This window comes from Ictidomys tridecemlineatus, chromosome 3, assembly GCF_052094955.1.
Source record: "Ictidomys tridecemlineatus isolate mIctTri1 chromosome 3, mIctTri1.hap1, whole genome shotgun sequence".
Classification (NCBI taxonomy): Eukaryota; Metazoa; Chordata; class Mammalia; order Rodentia; family Sciuridae; genus Ictidomys; species Ictidomys tridecemlineatus.
In genome coordinates, this window is record NC_135479.1 from 46555876 (window position 1) to 46575138 (window position 19263).

General features: G+C 36.9%; 1 protein-coding gene and 1 pseudogene across 1 annotated transcript; one reads left to right on the forward strand and one right to left on the reverse strand.

The window, feature by feature from the left end:
• Window positions 1-5282: 5282 nt before the first annotated feature.
• LOC101959137 (olfactory receptor 3A1) lies at window positions 5283-6242 on the reverse strand. The gene has a single exon (XM_005342459.2). The coding sequence runs from the start codon at window positions 6240-6242 to the stop codon at window positions 5283-5285; it is 960 nt and encodes a 319-aa protein (XP_005342516.1).
• A 1031-nt stretch (window positions 6243-7273) lies between these two features.
• LOC144375631 (signal transducer CD24 pseudogene) lies at window positions 7274-14314 on the forward strand (annotated as a pseudogene).
• Window positions 14315-19263: the final 4949 nt, after the last annotated feature.

The following is a 19263-nucleotide window of genomic DNA, read 5'->3' on the forward strand; positions in this document are numbered from 1 at the left end:
TGTTGTGGTCAATTTGACTCTTGAGCCTGAGAAGAGTTTGTTTGATGAACATAGCTGCACCATTGTTTGGGGCATATATATTTATGATTGTTATGTCTTGTTGGTGTATGTTTCCCTTGAGCAGTATGTAGTGTCCATCTTTATCCCTTTTGGTTAACCTTGGCTTAAAGCATACTTTATTTGTTATTATGGAAACCCCAGTTTGCTTCCACAGTCTGTGTGAGTGGTATGATTTTTCCCAACTTTTCACCTTCAGTCTGTGTATGTCATTTCCTATCAGATGAGTCTCCTGTAGGCAGCATATTGTTAGGTCTTTTTTAAATTCAATTTTCTAGCCTATGTCTTTTGATTGGTGAGTTTAACCTATTAACATTTAGGGTTACTATTGAGACATGGTTTGTATTTCCAGGCATATCTGTTTTGTTTGTTTGTTTGTTATTTAACTTGACTTGGTTTTCCTCTTTAATTTTTCCTATAGTGTACTACCTCCCTCTGCTGATTTTCATTATTGTTTTTCATTTCATCTTCATGAAATATTTTGCCAAGCATGTTTTGTAGTGTCGGTTTTCTAGCTATAAATTCTTTTAACTTTTGTTTATCGTGGAAGGTTTTTATTTCATATTTAAATATGAAGTTTAATTTTGCTGGATACAAGATACTTGGTTGGCACCCATTATATTTCAGAGCTTGATATATGTTGTTTCAGGATCTTCTAGCTTTCAGGGTCTGTGTTGAAAAATCAGCCATTTCCCTAATTGGTTTACCCCTCTATGTAATCTGATTCCTTTCTCTTGTGGCTTTTAAAATTATCTCCTTATTCTGTATGTTGGGCATTTTTCATTATAATGTGTCTTGGTATAGATCTGTTGTGATTTTGCACATTCAGCATCCTGTAGGCTTCTTGGATTTGGATTTCCAATTCATTTTTCATGTTTGGAAAGTTTTCTGATATTATTTCATTGAACAGTTTGCTCATTTCTTTGGTTTGGGCATCTATGCCTTCCTCTATCCCAATAACTTTTAAATTTGGTCTTTTTATGCTATCCCATATTTCTTGGATGTTCTGCTTGTGTTTTCTTATCATTTTCACTGTGCTATCTATGTTCTTTGCAAGATGATATGTTTTATCTTCATTGTCAGATGTCCTATCTTCTTAATGGTCTACTCTGTTGGTGATGCTCTCATTTGAGTTTTTAATTTGGTTTATTATTTCTTTCATTTCAAGGATTTGTGTTTTTTTTAGAACCTCTATCTCCCTATTGAAGTGATCTTTTGCTTCTTGGATTTGTTTATGTAGCTCATTGTCAAAGTTGTCTTTCACTGCTTGTATTTGTTCTCTTATATCTTCTTTGAATTCGCAGAGCACTTTAACCATGTATATCCTGAAATCTTTCTCTGTAGTTTTTTTCTGCTGTAGCTGCCAATGCTTCTAATGATGTGTCGTCTTGATTTGTTTGTGGCACTTTCTTCCCTTCTCTTTTCATGTTGCTCATGTGTCTTCCTTTCCAGCCCTGTGGGTCTTGGGTATTATTGTTTTTACCCTATATATTTGTAGTGCTCTTGTATGGTTCCAAGATCCCTCCTTTGTGAGGAAGGACAATGTTAACAGGTCCCAATATCAACAATACATCACCTATGAACAAATTATTGTTATTAAGACATTTATAGTTAGTCTCAATGTCCAGAAATGTTGGATTCAATTATTATTTAAAATATAATCAGTACTTCATGAAAGGTGTACAGTTTTTGGTGGCAGACAGTGAACTGGAGGTTGGGCGTGGGACAATATGCTAAGGGGGAAAGATGTGAGGGTATGGGATTAATATAACTTAGTAAATTTGGAGGAGAAGTCTAATGAAGAGGGTAAGTAGCAGGGGAATAGACAGGAGGTAATTTAGGATAGACAAGTATGTGAGAGGATAGTAGAGTACATGAAAACAAACATACATATGCATTTAGAAAATTACAGGATGTAAAAATATTAAAATTTGGAGGTTGAAAGAAGAAGAAAGAGAAGGAAAAAATGGAAAGAAAGAAAGAGAAAAAATTAAAAAGGGGTGGGGCTTATGCAATTCCTGTATATTATATTATTCAGGTGACTCAGTTCTCAAAGTTCTGTTTCATGCAAATTTCTTGGTCTCATTTATGTTGGGATTGTGAGGGCCAGAGGATAGAATGGTAGAGGAGAAAGAAAAACTATAAGAAGGGAAAACAATACTCTTAGAATTACATTTGTTTCCTGCTTCTTTTCTCTTCCAGTAGGTGGAGTTGTCTATTTTAAGCTTGAGTGTCTGCCCTCAGGGTGGTGTAGGTAACCAAGATGAGAAGGCTTGTGCCCCCCGGTATCATATCCTTCTCCTCCCTGGAGCTTCCCCGATCCTGGTCTCTCTGTTTTGCTCCAGGTTTAGACCCCTCCCCTCTCTTGCCTATCAGGTCCCAACTGCAGGACCTCTCGCCCTCATGCTCGGCTCGTACCAGGTGGGCTGCTTCCTGGTCGCACTGTGCTCCTGTTCAACTGAGTGCAGTTTTTGTGCTGTGCAGTCACTGTGCCAAGTTATCGCAGCAATTTGAAGTTCAAATTGATTCAGTACCTTGCCTGGGGGCACATAGGAATTTGAGGAGTAGGGCTTCAAGCTAGCATTTGCCTTATTCCAAGGTATATAATCTTAACACCTATGATATGTGACCTACTCTCCACCTCCTTCTATTAGCTCCTATTGACCATTGTAAATTTAGCTTCTGATTGTGGTGACTGTTGCTGCCACATAAACCATGGAATACGTTCCAAAATGAACCTAAGACATCCCTATTTCAATAATAGCAACCTGTGCGCCATCTATAATAGCCACCTATAGCACTAAATCTGACTTCCAGCTGCTACCTCCAGTCTAACTCTTTTGCTCTTCCATTATATCTGCTACTTACTCTCAATGAAAGAAATCATAACCGGTAGTGTGGGAAGCTGACATCAAAAACATAAAACTTCTAATTGGAAGATATTAAAAACCAAAGGACTTTACATATATGTTCCAAGCAGTAAGAATGATTTAATTTGGTGAGAAGAATGAAATATCTTGTGAATGGATCAATAAAAGGTCACTTTATTCACTTAAATAATGAAAGAATAATAGCATATTGGGAGATTGTGTGGGATTATTTGAAAAATATGTGGCAAAGGATTAATATCTACATTATATAGAGTTCCTGCAAATCAATAAGCAAAATTAATTAGCCATTAAAAAAGAGGCGAAGGACATGAAAAGCGAATTATCAATGATGAAATACAAATGGATTATATTAGTCCACTCATGTTGCCAAAACAAAATACAATTCATAGAATATATTAAATAAAATAATTTTGTGAGAAAATAGTTTTCTCACAATTCTGGAAGCTGGAAGTCCAAGATCAGTGTATCAGCATGGTCAGATTCTGATGAAGATTCTCTTTCTGCATTGAAGACAGACCTTCTTCTGTATCCTCATATGAAAAGGAGAAAGGGGGGGGGGAGGGAGAGGGAGGGAGAGAGGGATTCTTCATATGAGGCCATAACTCTATTCTATTAGGGCTCTACCTTTATAATCTCATTTAACCAAAATTATTTTCTAAAGACTATATCTCCAAATAAATCACATTGGGGATCAGCACTTCTATATGAAATTTTTAGAGAAACACAATTAAACACACATCCATGAATAATAATATTTGGAAATACATTCATTCTTATGTGAACATCAAAAATACATATCAAATAATAAATAGTAATATTCAACCACTATATTATCAAAAATTAGTAGATTTTATTTATAAGAGCCACAGTTATCAAAATCTTGGAGAATAAGCAGTTTCATTCATCATTGGAATAATAAAATAGTGCAAATTTTTTGTAGAATAAAAGGAAACTATATATAAAAATCTAAAATTTTATTTAATTCAACTCAAGAATTTTGCTTATCACAACTTATGGAAATGCTTGCAGAATAATAAAAACACCCTGGTGGTTCAGGAGGCTGAGGCAGGAGGATCTCAATTGAAAGCCAGCCTTAGCAATTTAGTGAGACCCTGTCTCAAAATAAAAAAGTAAAAAAGAGGGCTGGGATGTGTCTCAGTTCCCTGGGGTTCAATCCCTGGTATCAAAAATAAAAGTAAATAAAAAAGAAAAATACACTTCTAAAGAATATTCCATATGTTATTGATTGTGAATGCAGAAAATCTAGAAACAGTTTAAATTCTACAAAAGGCATAAGGCTAAATAAATTTTGATTTACTTGTAAATTAACACTGGGCAATCAATAAAATGGAAAACGTAAGTTTTTAGATATTTGACAGGTTAAAGAATCTACCTACCATGTACTGTGAAAATAACAACCATGATATAACATACCCCTATTGATATAACATATACATAAACATATTTATATTGATATAAAGATACACAAACATATTTATATATGTATTAAAAAATTAAAAGAATAGGCACCAAATATTTTTTAAGAATTTAACCTTTATTTATTAATTATTTTTTTTTATGTGGTGCTGAGGATTGAACCCAGGGCCTCACCTGTGCTAGGCAAGTTGTCTTCAAATGAGCCCTAGCCCAAGCACCAAAATTTTAACAGTGGTTATTTCATAAGAATTATGAAGATTGAGGGCACAAAAAGTAAAGGTTTTGATTTTCTACTGTTATAAATTTGTTTTGTTTTCATTTTCATGAGTGCAATTCCTAATCAAAAAATTTAAAATCAATGGATATTTGCATTTTGAAAAAAATCGAGAAATCCCTAAGGAAACATAAACTTTCCACAGTTAAGCACCCCAGAATCTTGTTGACAGGCTAGTGGAAATCAATGTCTCAGTTCATACTGTACTAGATCTAGGTCACTGTGTGGAACCTTGTGTGAAAACAGGTGGTGGGAGCTGCTTTTGGGGAGCTTGGTGGAAGGGTGTGCTGATTCTTGGCACTAGGCTGTGACTTGTTACGTTCCAGTTTAGAGACACTCTTTGCTGGTGCTTTTGGGGACCTTAGCAAAATAAATGAATAAAAGGTTCTTCCTGCAGGACCAAGAACCTGCCAAGATACAGATATCTTGGGTTCCCTTTTATCTGGATTAGGAAGAGTTCAGAGAACCAAATGGCAAGTACCCAGGGCTCTGGTCCAGGACTGTATACTATCATCAGGTAAAGCATTCTTGGGGAGCAAGAGTATTACTTCCTAATAAAAGTCATCTTGTTCAAGACTCCAGAAGGGACTACTCCCATGGTTTCTACCTTCCTGAGACACCCTTCATGACAGCGCTCGCTTTCCGGTGAGCACCCTCCACAGAGCGCCCTGCACATCGGGATTCCTGAGACTGTAGATGAGTGGGTTCAGCATGGGGCTGACAACAGTGTTGAGGATGCCAATGCCCTTGTCCTTATCTGAAGCCTCCACTGAACCCAGACGCATGTAGCTGAAGACACCTGTCCCATAGAAGATGCCCACCACGGTGAGGTGGGAGCCACACGTGGAGAAGGCCTTCTTCCTGCCCTCCGCAGAGCGGATTCGCAGGACTGCAGCTGCCACATGGATATAGGAGGTGACGATGAGAATCACAGGTGCACCTGCCATGAGGATACCCAGACCAAATAGCAGCAGCTCATTGAGCTGGGTGCTGGAACAGGAGAGCTGGAAGAGCTGGGGGAGGTCACAGTAGAAGTGATTGATCACATTGGGGCCACAGAAGTTGAGTGTGGATATGGCCACAGTGTGGGTCAGTGCATTGGTGAAGGCACAAGCCCAGGACGCAGCCACCAGTATCCTCTGGACTGTCTGGCTCATGCGGGTACTGTAGGTGAGGGGCCGGCAGATGGCCAGGAATCGGTCATAGGCCATGGCTGTCAACAAGAAGCAGTCTACACCAGCCAACAGATGGAAGAAGAAGAGCTGTGTGAGGCAGGCTCCATATAAAACTGTATGCTTGTGGGACAAGAGACGACTCAACATTGAAGGAACAGTGACAGTGATGCACCCAACGTCCAGCACTGACAGATTCCCCAGGAAGAAGTACATGGGGGTGTGGAGTTTAGGCTCCACCAAGATGGCTGCCAGGATGCTGAGGTTGCCCCCGACTGTGACCAGGTAGGCAAAGAAGAAGAGCACAAAGACAACTGGTCGCAGCCCAGGTGTCTCCACCAAGCCCAATAGAATAAACTCAGTCACTGCAGTTCTATTGGCTCCAGGCAATGAGCCCCCGTAATAAGACATTCCAGAGTGGAAGGGATCAGCCCCGATTATTTAGTTAGTCAATAAAAAATATATTGACTTACTTACACTTGCTGCTCCAGGCAAAACCCCCAAATTCCTTAGTGAGTATTTCTCACTCCTCAGGCGACACCTCACTTATTGTCTGTGTCCTGCCTTCACCTTAGTATCCTTACCTCACTTCCATATGCATTGCACAATGCCACCACTAGTTTGGACTTCTTTCTTCTCAAAAGGTATTTAAGTCCTTTCTCACTTTGTTCCCTGGAGTCAATGACATATATGAGATTTGGGGGAAAAATTATGCTAAAAGTAAAAAAGAACAGAACACATGAATTGATCATAAATCATTACAAATCTATTAGAAATAAAATAAAACAAACCTCTAGCAAATATAAAGAAGAAAAAAATAAAATATATAAAATTAGTAATCAAAAAGTCATAGTATTCACAGATGAAAAAGAAATTTAAATAATCATGGAACACAGATGATTGATTGATATCTGCTCCTAAATTTGGACAAATGATTGATTCTTCAGCCATCAAAACCATTCCCAAATGAAATAAACCAATAAATAAATAAATAAGAAGTAAACAACAACAAAACATTGTCAGAAATGTACTTCAAATGTGCAGGCTCCAGTTTTATTCCATTTATATGCAAATTGTTTTAAATTTGTCAATATAAAGAGAATGTCTACATCAAGTACATCTTCTGTATCTTAGAAATAAAGAGAGCCTTCCCATTCATTTTTCATCATTACCAATTCCTGATACTAAAATGTAACAATGATAAAAAGTGGAATTATTCTATACTACCCTCATTTGGCTAGATGTATACAAAAACCCTAAGTACAACAAATTAAGCCTATCATAATCAAATTTTATAGAAAAGAAAGAATGATTTAACATTAGTAAATTTACAAACATATCATATTATTATACTAAAAGAGGTAATCTTTCTAAAAGGCAATTCATAAGTGTCTACATCCATTTGTAATGTAGAGAAAAAAAGTAAACACTTCTATAGCTCCATGGAATGTAAGTGTGTAATTTATGTGACCTTATATAACAGGAAATGACCACTGAAAGCCTGTATCCCTCCTAAAGGTAAAATAAAAGTAATATTTCTATTAAAATCAGGAGCAAGAGAGCCCTGGTCTTCATTACTTTGAATATTTTTCATTATTCTAAAAGTTTCAGGCAAAAAGACACAAGAAGTTTAAACATTAGAGGAGAAAGAAGAGAATAATTGGAAATGACAAAGTTGTCTAAATGACAACCCAAGAGAGCAACAAACAAACAAACCTAGGAAATAGAATTGTCAAGAAATTGGCAAGTTAGATAAAAAGCAATTATACACAAGCCAGTAGATTTGTGAAACACTGATAATAATTAATTAGAAGACTGGAACATTCTAATTCATAGCAGATAATATCTTCTGACATAAAATTAAGAGTAAGCAGGAAATAAGTTTATACCTGAAGTATGGACACAGGAGCCTAGAATATGGCAGGAAGGAAATAACTATGGATTCCACCAACAGTGGCAACACGGGAGCTTCTCAGCTCCTCCTTTTCTGTTTTTCCCTCAGGTGATCTACAGTGAATTGGATTCTTTTTATAATCATATATATTTTATGTCAATATAATTGCATATTTTGGTTCCTTAAGATTACAGAGTTCCTTAATGGCCAAAGATATAGTGGTTCAATGATTGCTTTGTTGATTCTCCTACAGATTAAATAAAAGTATACAATGCTCCATATATTTGCTTCATAGCTCTATGAAATAATAAAATAAAATTTAATCCATTATGTTCTCTTCACAGAAAGTCTGCTAATAACAAAACAACTAACCAGTTTGTCAGTTTCCACCAAAATTAATCTCTGTGGTATCCATCAATGGAAGCTGAAGGCCTGTTTTACTTTATTCTTGTGTGCATGCTTTACCATACTTTGTTTTCTTTGATGGATCTTTCAAAATTTAGTAACTACATAATTTTTTTGGTGCCCGTAAGTATTTAGGTCATTTTAAGAATATAGCTAAAACCCTCATAGATAACAATAACCAAAGTTTGTGAGCTCTGAAACTTTCATTGCCACGATATAGAGATAATGAAGATAAATTTCTGATCATTATAAAATACATGGTGTTAATTTCCTACTGGTAGTGTAGACCTTCAGTTACTATGAGGAGGCCACATCTAGGGTCATATTTTCTGGAATCCACTAGCATAGAGTACCAGTTTGAACAGTTTCTACACACAACAGTGTCCTTGCTAGTGCCCATAACTATATTCAGTATACCCCATGACGTTGGTCCCATGGACACTGGCTTAAGTTAATTGGGATCTTGGAGACTATCTACTCCCTTATTTCACCAATGAGGAGACTAAGGTGGAACACAGTTGAGGTGGAATTATAGGGTTTAGCATGAAGAAAATTTAATCCATTATGTTCTCTTCACAGAGATCTGTGCCTATGAGATGTACCTATGAGATCTCTGGTTTTATATTTTTCCAAAATAGTGCCCATTGATGAGCCTACTCATTTTACATTTTTTAACCCCCAAATAACTAGGAGGCCATCAGATGAGAGGCCATTAGATAAGAGTATCTAATTGAGTACCCCAAAGGCACTTCCTGATGCCTAAGGAGGCATTAGAAAATCCATCAAACATACACAGAAGAATGAAACTACATCCTTGTCTCTCATCAAAAAATCAACTTAAAGTGGAACAAAAACCTAAATGTAAGACGTGACACTAAGAAATTCTAGAAGAAAGCATATGGGAAACACTTCAAGGTATTGACATAAGTAAAGACTTTTGGATGAGACCCCAAAAGGACAGATAACAGAAGTAAAAATAGACAAGTGGAATTGTATCAAAATAAGAAGCGTCTGCACAGAAGAGAAATTAAGAAAAAAAACATCAACAGAGTGAAGAGAAAATCAGCAGAATGCAAGAAAATCTTTGCAAACTATTCCTCTGACAATGGATTAATATCCAGAATATATAAATAGCTCAAACAACTCAACACGAAAAAAATAATAATCTGATTTAAAAATGGGTGAATAATCTGATAGACAGTTCTCAAGACACACAAATGTCCAACAAGTATGTGACATAAACAGTCCATTCTTGGCCATCTGATGTGTAGGTGACTTCTTATAGGAGAGACATATGATGCAGTGTTTCCTAAACTTTCCTAAAAATCCTTAATCTTTTCTGAAACTGTTTAACTGGAATATCCTCTTGCTTCCTCCAGGCTCTCAAATCCTTTGACTCAACTAAAGTGTTCCTCCTCTGATGAAGTTTTCATGATTCTTCCCCATCTCAAGCTCCTTCCACTAAACTCCCACCACACTTGAATTGAATACCTCACAGCTCTTATCTCTGTTAACCCCTTGCAGGGTCATTCCTCTATAGGACACACCTCTTCTACGCTCTGGCTTCCGAGAAATGTATGCCTGATCCAGCTTTGCATTCTCAATGCCTGTTACTGTACTTTGTGTACAGTAGGTGTTTGATATTTCTGAAATAAATGAGCGAGTGAACTTTGAAACCAAGACCATAAGATCAACAAAATCAGTGGAAGAAAACATGGGATTGGTCTGTAGAAGTTGGGAAAGTTTTTCTTTATGAGCTGGAGTCTATGCAAGATGATGAAAAATTGATATGGTTTATAGGATAGATTTAAGTTTAAGGCACAGATGTACTGCTGTAGGAAATTCAGCTCCCTTTGTCTAGATGGGAGCATTTCTAAGGACTCTTTTGGGAGCAGTTAAATCTATCCATTGATATGACATTTGCCTTTTCACAAAAAACAGCCCCAAAAGATTTGGCAATAAGGGGTAGGCCCTGTGAATGAATATATATCACACCTCAGAAAGAAGCTCTACGATTCTTACTCTGTTGAGGTGAAACTTGTCTTTACCAAGATTCTAGGATGAGCACCATCTATGCACCTAAGACAGTAATGGCCTTGAGTGAAGAAATCCTCCTAGATTAACATCCCTAGGTGTCCAGAATGAGCTTCAAGCCACCCTTATACAACATTCATGATCCTGTACTCTGACATTTCAACAAAGCTCTTTATCATTTGATGTGGCCTTCTGATGTAGGCTTCTGATTCCAGGTTGCTTCCTGAGGAATGGGTCCAGGCAGAAGGCCGGATGCTCTGAATTCCCTCATAAATCCAATAGATACATAAACAGTTTCCATCCAAAGACTTTGTCAAGGTAGGCAAAGTGCCCTGACATAGGAGGGTCCCAGCCCTTTCTCTTTTTTGATGTGTTTCCCTGAGCAAGACTCTCCCTACTAAATCCTCTGTGAAATGAGAGGTTCGGCTCACTTGGGAACACCGTGGGTGCCTCAAGTTGCTGGAGAGTACTCACCTTGTTACAGGTGTGATAGCCAGCAAGGCTTCTGCAGAAGGGAAATGAAGAATTGGAGGCACTGTTTAGGTCCTAGCCCCAGAGAACAAGGAAGGACCACATATAAGAGAACAAAAGAGAGATGAGATCATCCTGTCATGGAGCTCCATCCTCTGCAATGTTATGCTCTGGGGACCTCAGAAATTAGCCCCCCCAGGAAGGAAAGGACCTTGGGGAGCCACAAACATATAAACAATCCAAGAGTTTAATGAACCCAATAATGACTTTGGGATGCTTTTGATTGTTCTTAAAAAGTTTTCACACCCATTCCCTACTCCACCCCTCATATTAGTTCCATTGGTGAACAGAGGGTTATTAAGACATTTGTCACACAAGGATAATGAAGCCCAGAGAGTTTATTCATCATTCTAAAGTCACCCATGGAGTTAATGGTGGTGCTAAAGCCAGACCAGGGTCCCTGGACCAAACAGTTTGTTTCCCCAGATTCCTGGCCCAGTGAGAGCTTAGCAACTCCCAGGCTTGCCTTGCCCTGGAGGTGAGGAGGAGGCAGAGAAAGAGGCAAAGGGGAGATGCTCTCTCCAGACACGGTTTCCTGTGAGTCCTCAGGGACGCAATGCTTTCCTCTCAGAACCTTATTAGGATTGCATTCTGCAGGCGGGGGATCCCATAATAATTTTGGAAGTGGTAGTGGAAGAGCTGAATTGAGTTAAGAGTGTTCTAGGGTCCCCAGGGATGTTACCCCACACTAGGATTTTCTAGGTTTCATTAGAAGTTGAGGGTCCTGGTGATGAGATTAATGAACAGGGAATGTGGAGAGGTCATCTGGCTCTCCTTCAGTGTCTGCTCCATTTCAACCCTGATTTCCCACCAGATGGAGATCGTGCATTTCTCTAGCTATAGGAGCCCAGCTCCCGATACTCTCCCAGGACAGCCTGGTGCAGCATGAAATACGCTGATGGGGTCTACTGTCAAATTAGTTTGTGAATGGCGTGACTTAGGATCAGCTGCGGAACTTCTTGGTCATCAGCCTCCTCATCTGTGAAATCAAAATAATATTTCCAACCACCCAGGTTGGTCTGAGAATTGTATAAAATAACAGATGTAAGGTACTTAGTAATGATCAAACAGCCATCACTGATAGTTAGTTTAATGTTGTGGATTATCTCACCTAATCTTCCTGACAAGTCTTTGATGGGATTTGACTATTTTCTGTAATTTACAGAGGAGGAAACTGGGGCTTAAAGGTTAGTAAGTTGCTTGATGTTATATATCCAGGAATTGGCAGAGCTGAAACTCAAACCCCAAAACATGATTTTAACAAAATTTCCCCAAGATTTTCCCTTCACTCTTCTTCCCTCTGCTTCAAAAGCAATTAAGGCCCCTCATCCCACCATTGGGACTGTTTTTTTTCCCTCAAGGCTCTGATGTTGGTGCCAGCCCCTGGCAGCTCCTTCATGTGCAGTCCTGGTTATCTCCACCTACAGGATGCTAGCCAATTGGAAAAGGGTTAGTGGCCTTCAGATGTTTGCCATTAGACTTGTCAAAGCGCTCGGTACCTGTTAGGTAATGAACAAGTCTGGGAGCCACATCCTAGGCATGTTCACTCTGGCAAGCCCAGCCCTCAGCTCTGGATTCCAATTCCAGTTAAAAACTGCCACCACCCACAGTGTTACTCTGTTTTACCAGGTGGCTCCTGCCCATTATAATGTATTTTAAAGGCATGGTAATTAAGACAGGTCATATTTGAGCAAAATTAGAGAAATAAACCAAAACAGCACAACAGACAGCCTGTAATTAATATGTGGAAATTTGACACATGGCATGGCTAGCTTGCAGAGCAGTAGGAATGAGGCCTCTTGGTAAACAGCTCTGGGGCAATTAAGAATCCAAAAAGGAAAAACTGACCCTCTCCTCATTGCACAGTCAATGCATAAAGCCAAGTTTCAGGTAGATAAGATACTTATATCGCAGAGTAACAATGTACAATCTTAAATATATTCTAATAATACATTCCTAAATATATTCTATGGAGTACTCTTATGATTTTTTAGAAGGTACAGATTTCTTAAAGAAACCCCCACAATATTAAATACATTTTAAAAGACCAATAAATTAGCTTTAACTCAAATTTCAAACTGTTTTATTAGTAAAAAGACAAGCCAAGGATTAAAAAGAACATTTTGGCACATATAGCTATTCAGAAGTATCCAAAACATATTATAAACTTTTGCAACCAATGAGAAAAAGATAAAGACTCAATAGAAAACAGGCAAAGGATATAAATAGAAATCTCACAGAAGATGAAACAACAATGGTCAATGAACATAGAAAAGAAAACTCAGACTTATTGGTAATCTAGCAAATGCAAGGTAAAATCACAATGGAAATGTCACTGTGCAATTACTATCTTAAGCTGAATGAAGAAATGAGATAATATCAAGTTTTAAGGAGAACAGAGATCAACAAAGACTCTTACACACTGCTGTTGAGAGCAGCAAATTTTGTGCTACAATCTCTCTCTAATTATTTTTGTTTGATTGAATATACCTTGCCTCATTTATTTTATTTTTATTGAATTTCATAAATGCAACACTAATACAGGCATAGCAATATTGCATATGCAGTGAAGCTCTCAGCTTGAGAATCAAAATTACTTTACCTTGGAATTCAGACAAATTTGGCAGCACTGGGAAGGTCCCAGCAAGTTCAACACACATGAGGGGCACATTGGAAAATGATTTTTTTCTTTAAACCTAAGTTGTATTGATTCCAATCCTAATTAGAGACCTTAGAGAAATTCTTGTGTGTGTGCACCAGGAAATGTGTGCAAGAATGTACACAGAAGCAAACACAATACCTTCAAACAGAAAAGAAATGATCCATCATGGAACACTGATGCAATGCAATCATGGAATTAAGTGAATAGAAGCTGTAGGCACTGGTATAGAGAGCCACACAAACAATACTGGGTGAAATAAGCACTACCAAAGAGAATGACCGGTGACTTATTGCTCTTATATAGACCATTTATATAGGTGTTGTTGCTGACGTTCTTTTCCTTGAATTTAGCAGGTGGGAGGCTGACCAAAGAGGACTGGCACCAGAAGATGAGCTCTCTCTGGTGTTCTATGCGTTGTCACTGGACTTGGGCCTATGAACTTGGTCTACCTTCTTGCAGGAAGTTCTCCCATTCCCATGCATGTTGACTCTGGTGGGATCCCGTGCTGCAAGGTCTGTCTGAATTTCAAGGTGAAGTAATTCTGATTCTTAAGCTGAGAGTTCCACTACATATGTAATATTGTTAGGCCTGTATTAGTGTTGTGTTTATGAAATGCATTAAAAATAAAATGGCCCCACTCTGCCTGTGCCCTTCTGGAGCCAACCTATCTCCTTGCATCAAGCATCCAGAGGGGCCACCTCGCATGGATGGAGGGTACATGGTAGTGTGATAGTCGCCAGGCTGGGGCTGCTGCTTCTGGCATTGCTCCTACACATGCAGATTTATTCAAACCAAATAGCTGTTGTGACACTTTCAAGAAACTCCTCACAGAGTACCTCGGCGGCTCCCAATTCAACTAATGCTACCCACAAGGCAGCTGGCAGGGCCCTGCAGTCAATAGCTAGTCTCCTTGTGATCTCGCTTTATCTTCTACATCTCTACTGTTAAGAGACTCAGGCCAAGAAATGTCTCTACTTCCTCATCTTTTAAACCCAATCCAAATGGTGACTAGAAATCCAGTGTGTCAAGGAAGAAGCAGGTCTGCTTTAAATCTACCAATTCCACACCGGACTTTATTGGCACAGAAAGCATTGAGAATTCCAAATTGATTGAAGGATATGTGAAGGGTTTCACAGGTGATGCGTTTCAGTAATAAATCTGCTGGAGTTTTACATATGAGATAAAAAGAGATAATGTCCAAAACTGAGACATGATTTCCTCCAGTGAGGCTTAAGAAATATGGACATTTAAAACTCAACCTTGAAAACAAGAACAGATTTTATCTAGAGATAAAGGATGGAATGTGGGATGGAGATTCAGCTTTCATTTGGTTCATGAAATCTATAAGGCCATAAAACAGGTAATATAAAAAACTTCCATGATTCTATTTATATATACATGAGAAGGAAGGAACTTCCAGGGGTTACAGTAAATTGTCAATGTATTATTTCGGCAGTACTAATTTAATGCTGATATATTCTAGATAAAGTTTCATATTGTTAAGCTATTTCTGATCCCTTGGGAACTGAACTCTGCGTGGTTCTGGATTTGACATTATGTTTGAACTTTTGTGTGGTAATTGGCATGCATCAGGGCAATGATAGATTGGAATCCACCCCAAATCCAGGCATCATGAGAAAATCTTGCTTATCTTCTCAAAGTCAAATGGTAGGCATCTCCCATCTCCTGTTTTCATTCAATAAGAGTGCCAGATTTCTTTATCTAAACTGATTACAAAGAGTAGAATTGCATTGACCTCAACTGACTTCAAAATGCTGATTTTTATTTCTGCATCTGTTGAATACTTTTCACAATTTAACATTGGTCAGTCGAAAGTAAAATGGCAAACCTTGAAATGAGAAAGGAAACTAAGAGAAAAAGCCAAAACTATAAATCAAGCATTTGGGAAGTGAAGACTGGAAGCGCACTTGCATATTTAATTCACACAAACTTTTATACTTTTTCTGTAAATATATATATTTTTAACTATGGATCAGAAATGCCACATTTGGAACACTTTCTATTATTAGTTAATATTTTTAGGTAGTTAGAACCTGATCTTAAGCCTAAAAATAGTCTTGATCCTCTAAATCTTTTACAACAGCCTTGATACACAGAAACCTTTAAAAAAAAACTCCCTGAAATCTTTTGTTAACAATGGTCATATACTGATGCTTACATGTTGCAGTATCTAATATAACCACAGTAGTCTTGATAACTCAAATCATTTTTTTTTGTCTTCAGAAAGCTACACAGGAACAAGCAGATCAAACAGATCTAAAGCTACTGTAAGTGTGAATGAACACGCACCTCTGCTTCATACCTGAATGTTTGTATGTCTATTTGTGTTGTATATTGTGTTTGTGTATGTATGCTTTGATTCATAGTAACTTCTCATGTTATGGAATTGATTTGCATTGAACATAATAGAAATAAAAATAAATAAATGGCTGAAAAAGCAAAAAATAAAATGAAATAATAAAAAATAGAATGAATGGGGCAAAGTATTATTAGTCAAATAGAAAAATAATCATAAAGATAGATATTATATAGATATTATAGAATCTTTTAGCACTATGGGGACCTGAAGTGTGGGCATTGTAGCAAGCTCATGCTTTTGAATAAAATCCACATCCCTATCATCTATAATTAAATATTATATCACCATCACTATTATTATTATCATCATCATCATCATCCTTATAAGTTCTGATATAGATTAAGTTGTCTAAAAACTCAAAGAAATTTGCTTCATGAGCGCTCTGAATTTGCCATGTTTATCAAATAAAAGTCTTTCCCCCTTTCCTTCATAGTTAACTGCATTAAAATATCTCTGCTAACAAACAAGCCAATACTTATTCTCATTGTATTCTTGATAATTGCCATTCTGATTGGACTGATATGAAATATCAGTATAGTTTTAATTTGCATTTCTCTAATTGCTAGAGATATTGAAAAATTTTTATCAAGTATTTGCTGACAATTTGCATTTCTTCTTCTAAGAAGCATCTGTTCATTTCCTTTGCCCATTTTTTGATTGGGTTATTTATTTATTTGGTGCTAAATTTTTTGAGTCAGAATGGCAATTACTAAAAATACGAGTAACAAAAAATATTTGTAAAGATGTGGGGAACAAGGCTCACTCATACATTGTTGGTGGGATTGCAAATTGGTGCAACCACTCTGTAAAGCAGTATGAAGATACCTCAAAAAACTTGGAATGGAACCACCATTTGACCCAGTTATTCCTGGGATTTAAAATCAGCATACTACAGTGATACAGCCACATTAATGTTTATAGCAACTCAGTTCACAATAGCTAACCTATGGAACCAACCGAGGTGCCCTTCAACAGATGAATGTATAAAGTTAATATGGTATACATACACAATGGAATATTATTCAGCCACAAAGAAGAATGACTTTATGTCACCTACAAGTAAATGGATGGATCTTGAGACTATCATTCTAAGCTAAATAAGTCCCCCAAAACCAAAGGTTGAATATTTTTGCTGACATGTGGATGTTAATACACAATAAAAGGGATAAGGGGAAGAATAAATATTCAGTAGATTAGACAAAGGATGGGGCGACAGGAAAAGGAAAGACAATGGAATGAATCAGAAATAATTTCTCTGTTTTTATGTAAATCCATCATAGTAAATCCCACCATCATGTACATCCATAAGAATGGGGAACTAATTAGAATAAGATATATCCCATGTATTATAATTATATCAAAATAAATTCTATACTTATTATAACTAGGCAGAACCAATTAAATAAAAAAAATCAAGCCACAAGCCCAAACTCCCTTAAAACAAAGACATAGAAAAAGAATATGAAGGGCTAGAGTTGTGGGTCAGTGGTAGAGCACTTGCCTTGCATGAGTGGGGCACTGTGTTTGATCCTCAGCACCAAATAAAAATAAATAAATAAATAAATAAATGTATTATAGCAATCTACAACCAAAAAAATTTTAAAAAGAATATGAAGAATATAAGTAGGGGATAAGAATAATATGTGTTTCTCCTTTCTCATATAAAAATAAGCAATTATGTCATTTTTACTTATGTCACAAGGTAACAGGAATCTGATCTTGTAAATGTGCACTATTTTGGATGAGACAAATACTTGCACAAATCAGAAGGTAGTCACTCCTCAAAATTCAGAGATGCAAAGACTAGGTTGCATTATTTTTGATAATAGTGAAACATTTGAAATTAGGATATACAATCCACAAATATATGACAAAAATATTCATCATCTCTAGCAATTAGAGAAATGCAAATCAAAACTATTCTAAGACATCATCTTACTCCAGTCAGAACAGCAGCTTTTATGAAGACAAACAAAAATAAGTGTTGGCAAGGATGTTGGAAAAAAGGTACACTCATACATTGCTAGTGGGACTGCAAATTGGTGCAGCCAATATGGAAAGCAGTGTGGAGACTCCTTGGAAATCTTGGAATGGAACTACCATTTGACCCAGCTACCCCTCTCCTCAGTCTATACCCCAAAGACTTAAAAACAGCACACTATAGGGACACAGCCACATCAATGTTTATAGCAGCACAATTCACAATTCACAATAGCTAAACTGTGGAGCCAACCTAGATGCCCTTCAGTGGATGAATGGATAAAAAAATGTGGCATATATACACAATGGAATTTTACTCAGCAATAAAAAAGAATAAAATCATGGCATTTGCAGGTAAATGGATTGTGCTGGAGAAGATAATGCTAAGTGAAGTTAGCCAATCTCCCCAAAACAAATGCCAAATGTTTTCTCTGATATAAGAAAGCTGACTCATAGTGGGATAGGGAGTGGGAGCATAGGAAGATTAGATGAATTCTAGATAGGGAAGAAGGGTGGGAGGGAAAAGGAGCAGGAAGGGGATTAGCAAGGATGGTGGAATGTGATAGACATCATTATCCAAAGTACATGTATGAAGACATGAATTGGTGTCAATATACAACCAGAGATATGAAAATATTGTACTGTATATATGTAATAAGAATTGTAATGCATTCCACTGTCATTTATTTTTTTAAAATCAATAAAAATGTCCATTAATCAAGGAAATATATGCCAAAGCACAAGCAAATAATAGCATATATGAGAAAGTCACAACATTTAATGTGCTTATTAAATGATGCTCAAACATAAAGATTGTTTTTAAGAAAGCTGAACATAAAATTTTATGCAATCACATGTATTTTCATAAACAAAATAAAATGTAAAAATGCATGTGTGTGAGTAGCAGGATATAAAATCAACACCCATAAATTAAAGGCATTTTCTGTATATCAGTGACAAATCCTCTGAAAGGGAAATGAGGAAAACTACTCCATTTACAATAGCTTAAAAAAATACTTGGGAATCAACCTTAATGAAAGAGGTGAAAGACCTCTACAACAAAAACTACAAAGTAAGAAATTAAAGAAGACTTTAGAAGATGGAAAGATCTACCTTGCTCTTGGATAGACATAATTAATACTGTCAAAATTACCATACTACCAAAAGCACTATACAGATTTAATGCAATTCCAATCAAAACCCCAAAAACTTTCCTCATAGAAATAGAAAAAGCAGTCATGAAATTCATCTGGAAAAATAAGAGACCCAGAATAACTAAAGCAATTCTTACCAAGAAGACTGAAGCAGGTGGCATCATTATACCAGACTTTAAACTATACTACAGAGCAATAGTAACAAAAACAGCATGGTTTTGGCACCAAAATAGACTGATAGACCAATGGTATAGAATAGAGAACATAGAGACTAACTCACATAATTACAGTTATATTAGACAAATGCACCAAAAGTATACGTTAGAGAAAAGATAGCTGGGAAAAATGGAAATACATATGCAACAAAATTAAATTAAACCCCTATCTCTCAC

Coding starts and splice junctions, on each gene's coding strand:
- LOC101959137 (XM_005342459.2), bottom strand. CDS start 6,242: ATGTCTTATTACGGGGGCTCATTGCCTGGAGCCAATAGAACTGCAGTG.